This window comes from Pipra filicauda, unplaced genomic scaffold, assembly GCF_003945595.2.
Source record: "Pipra filicauda isolate LSUMZ 115617 unplaced genomic scaffold, ASM394559v2 scaffold209_size2725305_pilon, whole genome shotgun sequence".
Taxonomy (NCBI): Eukaryota; Metazoa; Chordata; class Aves; order Passeriformes; family Pipridae; genus Pipra; species Pipra filicauda.
In genome coordinates, this window is record NW_024104320.1 from 2,662,778 (window position 1) to 2,675,072 (window position 12,295).

Here is a 12,295-nt window from a genome sequence, read left to right on the forward strand (position 1 = left end):
AAAGAAAGAAGGAAAACAAACAAACAAGCAAAAAAAGCCACCTACACCATTTATTGTGTTTTTTTCAACAAAACAAGAGGGAATTCAGAGTAAAGGATAAAGAAGAGAACAGGCAATATCAGAAAATGAAAATTCTCTCAAGGCAACATGCTAATGTCCAACAATATAAAAAACTATGAAAAGAAATAATATTTTTGAAAGACTGCAGACAAAACTAATTTGCTCATTGTAGTTGACCGAAGCACAGAAAAGCCCAGATCCTGAAGCCTCACAGGGATCAAAATGGGTCAGTCACAAAATCACGACACTGTCCACAGCACAAAAACATCTCCACTCTTTGTGCCACCCAACACAGACCTCCTGAACCAACATGCAAATCCTGCACACTGACACTGACACCAGGTAAGGAGATACCCAGCACATTTACATCCCTGCACCTGCCCTGCTCTCAAGACCAGAGGCACCAAAATCCCCCCCACCAGCAGCTCTATAAAGCTCCTCTTTCCAGACCTGACACTCAGGCAACAGCAGACGCTGACCTGTGTTTGGCATTGGTGCAACAGCCCCTTGTCCAGCACAGCACTGCTCCCAGCTCCCAGGATGGAAGCTTGTCACTCTCAAGAACAGTTCAATATCACTTCATATGATGCCACAGCTGTGGCCGTTGTCACCCTTGAGGCATTTGCTGGCATGTGGATAAATGCTTTCATTGTTTCTGTGATTTGCATGGCCTGGGTCAAGAAGAAAACCTTGAACTCTAATGAGAAGATCTTGCTGTTACTGGGATCCTCCCGGTTTTGGTATTTGTGCATCTCATGGGTATATTTCTTTCTTTCAATAATTTATCCCCATTTCCTGTATGTTCAACCCACACTTCAACTAGCTGCATCTATTCAGAGCTTTTTAAGTTATTCCAGTCTGTGGTTTTCAGCCTGTCTTTGTGTCTTTTATTGCATAAAAATTGCCAATTTCAGGAACAGCTTCTTCATCTACCTGAAAGTAAAAATTGACAGGATGGTGCCCTGGTTCTTGTTGGGGTCAGTGCTTTTCTCCCTGGTTATTGGCATCATTGTCTATGATATCGCTAATAAACCGCACTGTAACAACCGCAATTCCACTGGAAGAGGTAATTTTTGGAAAGCAAGTATCAAAATGGATAAACATTTTTTCCCTTCTTTTTTTATTGCTGGCTTTGGATATGCTGTTTCATTCATGGCAGTCACCTTTTCTGCTCTTCTCCTTCTCTTTTCCCTCTGGAGACACAAACGCAACATGCAGACAAACTCCATGAAGGACCTCAGCATGGATGCCCACATCAAAGCTATGAAATCCATTCTCTCCTTTTTTGTAATGTACTGCATCAACTTTGCATCTTTGATCTTGACACTGGTTTATGCCACGAGGAAGGGAAATCCTGTGACGTTTCTCATTTTAGTATTTCAATACGCTTTTCCGGGTGCTCATTCACTTATTCTGATTTTTGGCAATCCCAAACTGGAAAAGACATTGCTAAGGATTCTGCTCTCTGTGACATTCAAGGCTTGCATGAGGTAGGAACTGTAAAAAACTGCTGTAGCACTTGCAAAACGTCGATATTTCATTCTAGAAAGGGAGTCATTTAATCTCTCATGCAACTCTCCAGGCAATGTAGATGATACAGATGTTCAGCCTTTATCACTGAGATTAAGAAGATATCATTCAAATCCTATGAACTAAAATAGTGTGGCTTAAATAAAATATTTTCAATTATAATTTCATCCAGGTAATTCTTTGAGTTAAATTTTTGCCAATTAAAAATTTATTTAGACCTGGTACATGGGCTGGTTACAGAAGGGCAATAACAATACTGCAAACTTTCCTCAAACACTTTGGTATTTGCTGATTGAAACAACCAAAATAACAACAGGTTTATGTCTGTTTTAGTTTATGTTACTTTCTGCTGTTCTAGTGTAATATGATGAGCTGTATCACTGTCTGGCAGTGGCTGATAACTGATGTGTGAACACATTGATCCCTGTCACTCTCCACAGGTGGTCACTGACACACAAACAGTGATGCAGGAATGGCCGTGGGGGGCACAGGTGGGTGCAGAGCCCATTGCCCACACCAGCCCTGAGCGTCCTCTCTGCCCCACTTCCTGCCAGAACAGGATTGCCCTGCTCTGTGTGACTGCTCTCCTGCTCTGCTTTTACTTGTAGGTGAGATTGACTTTTCCAAATGGACACTGGCCCAGTAAAATAACCATGAAATAGGATTTGTGCTGGATCAGGGGAAGACCATGAGAAGGAAGGAGTGGACAAGACAACACATTATTATATTATGAACTGACTGCAATCCCCATTCTCCTTCCCCCTGTGCTGCCGATGCAGAGGAGGTGGAGAAGCTGGAAATGACAGTGGAGTTGAGTTGAGTCTGGGATGAACGGGGGATTGGAGACATCGGTTTCTAGTTTTGTGTTTGTTCCTCATCATCCTACTCTGTTTTCAATAGGCAATAAATTCAGTTCATTTTCCCCAATTCGAGTCTGTTTTGTCATGACAAAATAACAAATGAGTGAGTGTTCCCCCTGCCTTTATCTTAACCCATGAGCTCTTCCATGCCTGTCCTGTGTATGGGTGAGAGTGATGGAGCAGCTGAGTGGGGGGCTGGCAGCTGCCCAAGGTCAACCCTCCACAGCAGGTCCTCTAAACATGAAATAGTTCCAGCATGAACTGAGCAGAACCTGAATTGGTCATTTCTCTCACCAGCTCAAGTCCTGAGGTGGATCTTAAAAATCTCATCTGGACACATCTCCCCACTGAAAGGCCTTGAAAGGACAGGCGCCAACACAACTCCCTTCTCTCCCTCATGTTGCTTGTGCACTTCCTCCTTTAACAGGACAGTCCCAGCTGATTTCACAACAAGATCCTGGAAGACCCATCTGATTCCCTACTTCCCATGCAACATCATCCCTCACAACCTCACATACCACAACACACAGCAGGCAAAACCAGCATCTTGCCAATGTCAGCACCACACAAAACAAGGCAGCCCCAGCAAACCACACTGCAGATACCTTCTGCCATCTCCAGGAAAGCCCTGAGAACATGACACCCAGCACAGCATCACTGCCCTGTGCACCAGCCCCACTCAGCTGCACCTGGAGGGGACACGTTATCCACCAGCACAGCCACAGTGCACAGCCCACATGGAGAGATGCACTGATGTGCCCAGCCTGGGGAAGCTGACCCAGAAGAGATGTCACAGGTCAATGGGAGGGGCTGCCCAGTGCTGGCAGGGTATGGAAAACTGCTTTGGGTCACATTCCATGTTTCTGTGATTGAGAAGTTAAACAGTTAGAAATGCTTTTGCCATGGGAAGTGTTGATGATCAAAGGCACAGCTCAGGACCAGTTTCACGGCATTCCTAAAGGCAGAGATATAAAAATAGTTGGGAGTACTGCTGAAAAGAAGGCAGTGTTCCAATACTCTTGGAAGTCACAGATCTCTGAAAGCAGTAAGGAGGAGCACATTTTCCCTTTTGCTGGGATAGGAATGGGAGATTCAGGCTGTTGGACCCATGTGTCCAGTGAAAGTTCAAGATCAACATCTCAACTTCAGCCAGAAGAAGCAACTACACCCCACGACTGAGAAAAGAGAGAGGTAACACCAGAGGTCACAGGCACCTGTAGTGCCTCCTGGTTGATGCAGGACCAGAAGAAAACAAGGAAAGACCGTGGATATCAGCAGAGCAAGCAGAACCACAACCTCAGATGCTTTTGTGATTCAGGTAGGACTAAAACCATTTCCCTCCCTCACAATATGGGTAACTGCCGGTCATCTCAATAACTTTAAACATTCCAGTGATTTAGAGTATTGGTATATTTAAACATATTCTGCAGTTTTTTGATATTTGAAATCTGATTCATAGAGACACACAGAAAGACAGAAGCATTTCTACCTCTTCCCTGTTAAGGATGTTGTTTGCAGTATATCTCAAGGACACATCCTTTTGGGCATTTGCTTCCCCCATTCACGTGTATATCACCCTGCAGATTCACCTGAGATCTGCCAGTGCCTTTGCTCTGCATTTCACATGCTCAGAGGCACAAACAGACAGGACAAACTACTGCTTCCCCTTTTTTTTCCCATTTTTCTTTGGAGCAGAGGTTGTGCAGTTCTCCCAAAAACATGGTGGGTTTCTCCCAAGCTCCTCTTTCTTCTGTTCCCAGTCTTCATCTCTCTGGTCTAAGGGGATTCCTTTCATTGCAGCTGTCGTGCGGTAGTTTCTGCTCTCCACCTCTGCCCTGCGAGAGAAAACAAGAGTGAGCACAGCACAGTCACATCTCCAGGTTGTTCACGAGGCACCATCTCCAGGGTCCATCTCCAGGATTGTGCCTCAGTCTGGTTAAACACCTGCTGTCACTAACACTTGAGAAAACCCTGCGTTGTGCCCAGCATGGTGCAGCCCCAACCTCTCCTCACAAAGACCCCCCCTGGGCCCCATCACTGTCAGGATCTGGACATGGAAACTCCAAGTGTAAGTCTTGTCCAACAGAAGGCAAACCCTTTCCTCCTACTGCAGAGCTCTGATTTTGTGGGCACTCAGGATTTATGCAGCTCTATCAGAAACACATCATCAAGTATCAGGAAAAAAATACTTTTTTCTGTGAAAGAACAGCTCTGTCACATCAGTGAAATGCTATCCCAACTTAGAGCAGGAAGCAAAGCCAGTGCTTTCACACTGATGAGCTTCATCACATAAGCTTACTACGTCAGAGAATGATAGAATGGTTTGGGTTGGAAGGGACCTTAAAGATCATCTCGTTCCAACCCCCTGCCATGGGCAGGGACACCTTCCACTAGATCAGGTTGCTCCAAGCCCCATCCAACCTGGTCTTGAACACTTTCAGAGAACAGCTTCTCTGGGCAACCTGTGCCAGGGCCTTTACCACCCTCACAGTGAAAAATTTCTTCCTAGTATCTAATCCAACCCTACTTAGCTAGGCTATTCCCCCTTGTCCTCTCACTCCATGCCCTTGTCAAAAGTCCCTCTCCAGGTCTCTTGTAGGCTCTCTTCAGGTACTGAAAGGTGATCTAAGGTCTCCACAGAGTCTGTGTTTGAGAGAGATTGTTGAGGCCCTAAGCCTGCTGGTGTTTAAGAGGCATTTGGAAAATGCCCCTAATAACATGCTTTAACTTTTGGTGAGCACTGAAGTGGTCAGGCCATAGGACCAGATGATTGTGGCAGGCCCCTTTGAACTGAACTATCTTTATTTTCTCCTATTAACTATCTGCTACCAAGGGCAAGAAACATCTTTCTGTAGACTTCGAAATGTATGTACCTATACACACGTGAGTACGAACATATGCTTTGGGCTCAGATAGAAGGAGCCTTTGCTGCAGGTTCAACACTTGGCACTTTGAAGAGAGGCTGGCAGCAGGCACAGGCTGTGGGTGTCTGTGCCAGCTCAGCACCATCCTTGGCAGCTCTCGCAGCAACCAGGGTAAAGCCCTTTTCATGCAAAACAAATCTGATGCAAAATATGTGTTTGTTATTCAGAAGTAGCTGTTTTGAAGGCTGTTTCCTAACCTTTGCATGTCCATGCAAACCTCAGCGAGTCGTATGGATACTTGGTAGCAAAATATTCCCAATATTTGCATGTTAATAATATTTCCATGTTGATACATGTAATATTTCCATGTGAATGCAAAGAGTCCTCAGCACAGAGCAGTGGCCCAGCCTGGGCAGGCAGGTAGTTCATGCAGCTGGCAACACCTGGGGACAGACACACAGCGTTCAAGGGTCATGGTAGTGCTAGATGGGGCTGAATTAGGATTTAGGAAGGATTTGGATACTCATAGCCCTGTTTAGATATGCTCATCAGCCCTGCATTTGGCACAGACCCTCAAATTTGAAAATGGAAAACCTGCCTTTTCTCTCTTTTTGCATGACAAGCAAATACCCAAAACTGACAAAATATTCCTCATATTTATATACCACAGAAACCATGAGTGGAGTGCAGACCTGCTCTGTGCTGTGCAGCATTATGTGCAGGCACACACTTAATTCTGTGTCTGCAGCACACGTTGGTACTGCCCAGCTGCTGACACTGCCTGACCACCTCTGGGACCTTCTGCACATCTAAAGGAGCAGAAGGTAATCAAAATTATACTATAAATGCCAGCCATTCCAGCTCCAAGGTTGATGGTATGAGGAGGTGAAGCCATTGCAGTTGTAAGTTACAGTGGTTGGGCTTAAAAAAAGTGTTCCTGAGTAACAGTGATAAACTCTTGGCTGCCCACAGGCTGTGTTATGGCTGTGAGGTGACTGTACAGGCTTTGCGTGCCTTATAAAATGTCCTAGGCATGGGCATTCAAAGCATCTTCCCAGGTAAGTTCTCCCAGCCATGCTCATAGATGAGCCATGACGCTGTGGGGTGAGTCAGGCCAGCATATGGCTCTGAAAGGCACATTTTCCAGCTTAAATCAGTCATTCACCTCAGAAAACCCTTCATCAGCTACCTGAGTTGCCCTAGGCTGTTGCTACGGTGTCTCAGACCAGGATGTCAATCATCCTGTCAATCAACTTGTCAGTCATTCTCCCAGGAACCTCTGCCTGCCGCGGGCATGGCCCGTTGGGATCATCCAGGCAATTCCCCTACCCTTGCTGTCACCTCACTGCCATGGCCCTCGTGCACAGCCAAGTGCCCAGCAAATGCTACAGATTGGACAGGAATTACTGGTGTGGTTAATGCAAAAAGGACAGCATTGAATAGGCAAGTAATTGCTATAAATGATTCATCAAGGGAGAGAAGCCTGCAGACTTTCACTCTCTAGGTTAGACAACATTTACCTGTGCTGGTATAGAAACTAAGCATGCCAAGAGCTGAGAACAGTATAAAGAGAAACTCCATTGGAACACAGTGCCCCATTCTCAAAGGTCTGGCAAACCTGAGCTTTACTACAAAGCCAGGGTCTAGGCAGTTAAGACCCTACTTAGCAAAGCTTAGGTAACAGCTGCTCGTTGTTTAAATGTCTTTAAACTGAATGTCTGAGGGTAAGAAGAGCTGATACTTCTGTGTGGAAGGAAGGTGGTGAATAGTGAGGGTTTGCACATGTCAGCTCCAAATATAGCACGGCTTTAGCTCTAAGGTGTCCCTGGCAGGGTTCAAGGCCAGGCTGGATGTGCCTTGAAGCAACCTGGTCTAGTGAAAGGTGCCCCTGCCCATGGCAGAGGGTTGGAATGAGATGAGCTTTAAGGTCCCTCTCAAGCATTCTATGATTCTGTGTTGGATGAGCAGGTAAAATGCAAAGGTTCCAGCAGCTTTCATAATAGCCAGAGCTTAGAAACTGGAACCTGTGGCTGCCCTAGAAAGTTTTCTGGGCTTTGTACAGGGGGATTTTGCACAGTTTGGGTGTCTTTTCCTATGGCAGAACACTGATGTTGTGTGAAGATAAAAGGTGGGCATGGAGCCCTAACAGAGGAAACAAGAAGCTGTAGAAGTACAGCTAAAGGACAGCAGCACCTACAGAAAGGTTTATGTGGACTAAAGAAAAGTGGCACTTGGTAGGCACTGGCCTCCTCAGACATTTGCCCAGTCACCATGCCTGATTTTTAACTTGGCAACTCTTGTGCTGCACTGGCAAGCTGGAGACTTTGAGTTAGATATTTGTCTACAAAAAAAAATCCAGGATATACATGGTGCCAAAGTAGTCTTGAAACTGTGGCAGTGGTAAAAGAGATGCCAGTAAAGGACTATGGTGGGACTGTAAATTAACAGAAAAACCCAGGGAAGAAAAAGATTTAGGGAGCTCTCAGCATTCCAGGCTTTGGCATGTGCAGGTTTCACAGGCAGTGTATTTAAACACCAAGTAGTGTGTGGGACTGTGGTTTGCACTGAACAAGCTGGTTGACCTCTGGTGATCTGTCCCACTGCTTGAGAGAGATGCAGGTATGGGACACAGCTCAAACCTCTGGAGTACAGCATCTTAATCCAGGGAAACAGCTTTGCAAGGATGAAAATATCTGCAAGCCAAACCAGTGGCCGAAAAACAGGAATGGTAATTGGGAATCCTCTAAAAACATATTTCTCATGGCAAGTGGTGTCACAGTGCTAACTGTAAACAGTTAAGGCAGTAAGGAGTTTCCCAAAATTTGGGAGTAATATATGGCCATCCTATTAACAGATCAAATGGTCTAATTTTCAATAATTATGTAAAAAATACAACGATTCCTTTCTTTACTATAAGAAAAGCCAGATGATATACATATATATACATATATAACTGCTGAAGGGCTGCTCTTAAACAATTCAACCTGTGTCTTCAGTATTCACCACTCTCTAAGGGGTTAATCTTTGCCAGCTGTTGCTCTCGTTTCTGTTGCTTAACAATCTCTCTGTAACACCCTTACAAAAACAATGATGTCACGAGTGGTAACGCTTTTGAAAACATACCAAGGCAAACCACAGGAGGCAGTGGAAAAAAAGAATTTCTTCTAAATGACTTCCCTGTGACAAACCCGAGTTTGCTTATCTCCTACTGCTCGTGCTTGACGGCTATAACAGGCTTTAGGTGGACAGATAAGTAACACCCTGTGTTTGTTCTGTTCCTTTATAGGACAGTTTGTTTAATTTTCATTGCTGGAGCCCCATCCGCTGCCGCAGTGGGACCTGCCGTCACTACTCACTTCTCCAAGAACTTGGAGCAGTCCTGGTGACCGTAGATTTCCGCAAGCCTCTTGGGAGTGTCGCCAAAGAGGTCGGCTGCATCCATGGCGGCGTGCAGGGAGTGGAGGGTGCGGAGCACCCTCAGCCTCCCCGACTCGGCGGCAAAGTGAGCCGGAGTCCAGCCCACGTCGCTCCGCAGGCAATGCCGGGCGCCGTGATCCACGAGGAGCTTGACCAGATCCGACCGCCCTTGAGGTGGGCAGCAAAACAAGGAGAGAAAATGCAACTGCATCAGAATTTGTACCTTCAGGATGCAGGAGACAGTCACACACAGTTGATCATAATTCCCTCAGCCACGGATTTTTACCCACGACCCGACCATTTGTATTATCATATAAATGATACTCAGTAGAAAATGCTGGTTGTTTTTTCCCAAACTAGACTGCTTCCAGAAGAACTTTACAAAAAAACCAACTACTAGATCAAAAAGCTTTCTAATTTCTGAACAGCAATTAGTCATTGACCAATTGACTATTTCTTTGTTACATTTTGCTTTTTAGTTCATTGCAGTATAAAATTTAAACATAAAGAATGGGAAAACCTGTGAACAGCTTTACTAAAACAAAGGTTTGTTGGATAGGAGGTAGAGAAAATACTTGTTTTCATTCACCTTCTCATTTTTCTAACCTGGGGAATTGCTTAAACAAGCAAAAAAAAGTTATTTCTAGCCCACTTTATACTGCCTTGACTGAGCTAGATCATTCCCAATGGCCTCTAGGCAATGTTAGTCTCTCATTTTCTTAAGTAGCTCAGTTCCCTTCACTGATGCTTAAATACCTAATAATCCATCAGGGCAAAAGAAAAACATGGTCTCAAGTTTCAAACAGTAAATTATACACTTAATTTCTGAGTAAAGACAGATGCCATGACATGAGATCCCAACGTGTAACAAACACTGTAGCATGGAGGAACAGAGGCTCAGCTTCCCATTTTACACAGTGTACAATTATACATTATGTATTGTTGCATCATCTCTTTTTTGAGATGTAAAGGGATATTTGATTTTAACAGACACTTCTGAAGGGGAAGGGCCAAATGGGAGCTGCAAACACCTCTGGTCCTGCCTTGTTTACTCAAGCAGGTGAGAAAGTGTACACATAAGTGTACATGACAAGTAACTTCTTTGCACTGCATGGAGTCACCTCTTAGAAAAGTAAAGTGGGGGACAAGAGCCATGCTCTATGTACCTACCATGTAAATTGCAAATTTTCATGTGATGGAAGAAAAAAAAGTTAAAAATCACTTCGATGGCAATCCCATGAATTATTTTGTAGGCAAAGTTCCCACTTAAATTGGTATTTTTATCTTTTTTTTTTTTTTTGCTCATTAAGAACAAAACTACCAAATACAAGCTGTGATTATTTCCAGTATATGTATAATTACAACCAGCATCACCTTTTATGATGCTAGTTAGCAGAGGTAACAGAGCCAGGGGTGCCCTCACCTTTGGCAGCAGCCCAGTGCAGTGGGGTCCTGTCGTGCCAGTCAACATCCTTGTGGTTTGGGTCGCAGCGTCCTGCCTTCAAAATCTTTTCCACCAGGTCGTAGTCCCCCAAAGCCACGGCTTCGTGGAGCTCTGTCATGCTGCACCCTTCAGAAAGGTGACTGGTAACAGAGCAACAGGTGTTTGGTGGATGTTCACTGATGTATCAGCTCCTCTCAGGGCGGTTTTAATAGATCAAGCAGCACCTGGATTAAAAATGAGACAGGAACTGTGAGAAACCAGGATTTAACAAAAATAAGGGAAAAGGAATGAAAGAGGAAAAGTAATTATAATTTATCTTCAAACCGGTGATCACAGACTGATAGTGATATTTGGTCTGTAGTCATGGAAATCTGGAGCCAAGGGCAGCCCTTTATATAAAGGACTTATATAAAGGACTTGTATCTAAAGCCTTTCTGAAGGGAGTTGCTGCTAAAATCCAGCTCACAGTGAACATTTGCCACGGGTCTGTTGTGCTCACTAACCATGGAAACTGGCTCCTCCCTTGCCAGTGCTGCAGATCTGTTACTGGTAGCATTTTATTGCGACAACAGAAACGACTGTGCAAGTATCTTCTCTGATGTTCTTTGGCGCAAATAATAATAAGGGATAATAATAAGAAGAATGAAACCTACAGAAAAAGTGATGGGCAGATAGTGATAGGGCAAGGGGGAATGGACATAAACTAAAGGAGGAGAAATTTAGATTAGATGTTAGGAAGAAATTCTTGGCTGTGAAAGTGGTGAGGCCCTGGCACAGGTTGCCCAGAGAAGCTGTGGCTGCCCCATCCCTGGAAGTGTCCAAGGCCAGGTAGGATGGGGCTTCGAGTAACCTGGTCTAGTGGAAGGTGTCCCTGCCCATGGCAGGGGGTGTGGATGATCTTTAAGGTCCCTTCCAGACCATTCTATGATTCTAGAAAATAACTGAGCCCATTGCTTAAAATTCTCATTACCAGTCCCATTCAATAGACCCCCATCAAGCAGATCTCCAGCCCCTGCAAGGCTTTGGATTTCAATAATTATACCTGTGCTAGGGGGTATTTCCCAGCTGCTTTGCTGACGTCTAAGCAGATCGCAAGGATCACTAGGTACTTCATCATCCTGAGAATGGAAACTGCAATATTTTCTCCAGTCTGGTCAAATCAATGGGGAGAAAACTTATATTTCCATATTAATAGCTGAGCTTAAGCTAATTAGTCCTGTCACCCTGATAAACCAGAAGCATTTTAGGGTTTGCTGCAGCTTCTGCATTGCATTTACTTCATGGAGAAATCTTCACAGCTTTGAAAAGAGTGTGATTTTCATGTTCAGCACGTTGGAAAGGACCAACATCAGAGCTTGCAAAGGCTGATTGTGAGGGAAGGTTTGCAATCCTAAGGGCTACATCCTGAGCCAGAGATGGATTGGGCCATTTATCTGCTCCCAACTCCCATAAGCATACCAATCACTTCCCAAGTCCAGGCTTGAAGGACATAGAATCATCTCCACTCTGATTTTTTGTAAGAAAAAGATGAAGTACATAGGTCAGAGGGATTCACAGCCTGCTTCAGTCTTAGGTGGTTGGACTGTGCAGACAAGATCCAAAAAAAAGACTCATACTTGTGTTCTACTGAGCTTGACTCCTGCATGTCTGGGAATATCTGAGCATATCAAAAAATAAAATAAATTCTGGAGCTCCTAGTGGGCCACAGATGTATTGTCTTTGACATGCCTTGTTACTTGAAGTAACTAGTGGTTACTTCAACCACTTGTGCACTGCCTCCTCCTCATTGCCTCTCACTAGTCTTGAAGAACCTGTTCCTTTAGATTAAGCAGAGATGTTCTGAGCTGTCCTCCAAGATTTCAACATTAAATCTATCCTGAAAATGTCACATTTTAATGCATCCAGCCCATCACTGAAATGAGGGATGGACCAAAGTACAGGATAAAAAACAAACTCTTGGACCTTTTCATACAACTTTCTTATTCTTTTCCAGCTTCAGAGAGAAAGGGAGAGGAAGACAAGCCACTGATCCCACTCCAAGAGCTCATCAGCTCTCCAAGGGGACAGTCCATGGGACAGCTTCATAAGCAATTTAGGCCAAGCCAAATTTTACCTCCCCT

General features: G+C 44.5%; 2 protein-coding genes across 2 annotated transcripts; one reads left to right on the top strand and one right to left on the bottom strand.

Annotated features, from left to right (window-relative positions):
* Positions 1-34: 34 nt before the first annotated feature.
* On the bottom strand, positions 35-10,866 carry ANKRD66 (ankyrin repeat domain 66). The gene is made up of 4 exons (XM_027720047.2): positions 10,500-10,866; positions 10,155-10,399; positions 8,671-8,899; positions 35-4,285 (listed from the first exon to the last, which is right to left on the bottom strand). The coding sequence occupies exons 2-4, from the start codon at positions 10,291-10,293 to the stop codon at positions 4,105-4,107; spliced, it is 549 nt and encodes a 182-aa protein (XP_027575848.1). The 5' UTR covers positions 10,294-10,399; positions 10,500-10,866; the 3' UTR covers positions 35-4,104.
* Positions 440-1,554, top strand: LOC113987501 (taste receptor type 2 member 9-like). The gene has a single exon (XM_027720346.2). It carries the CDS (start codon positions 601-603, stop codon positions 1,552-1,554), a length of 954 nt encoding a protein of 317 aa, XP_027576147.1. The 5' UTR covers positions 440-600.
* Positions 10,867-12,295: the final 1,429 nt, after the last annotated feature.

Excerpts from the sequence above, each read along its gene's own strand:
- LOC113987501 (XM_027720346.2), top strand. The coding sequence starts at position 601 with ATGGAAGCTTGTCACTCTCAAGAACAGTTCAATATCACTTCATATGAT.
- ANKRD66 (XM_027720047.2), bottom strand. The coding sequence starts at position 10,293 with ATGACAGAGCTCCACGAAGCCGTGGCTTTGGGGGACTACGACCTGGTG. Across the intron at positions 8,900-10,154 it reads GCACTGGGCTGCTGCCAAAG|GGCGGTCGGATCTGGTCAAG; the intron begins GTGAGGGCACCC and ends GCCCACCTCAAG. Across the intron at positions 4,286-8,670 it reads TGCTCCAAGTTCTTGGAGAA|GGCAGAGGTGGAGAGCAGAA; the intron begins GTGAGTAGTGAC and ends TTTCTCTCGCAG.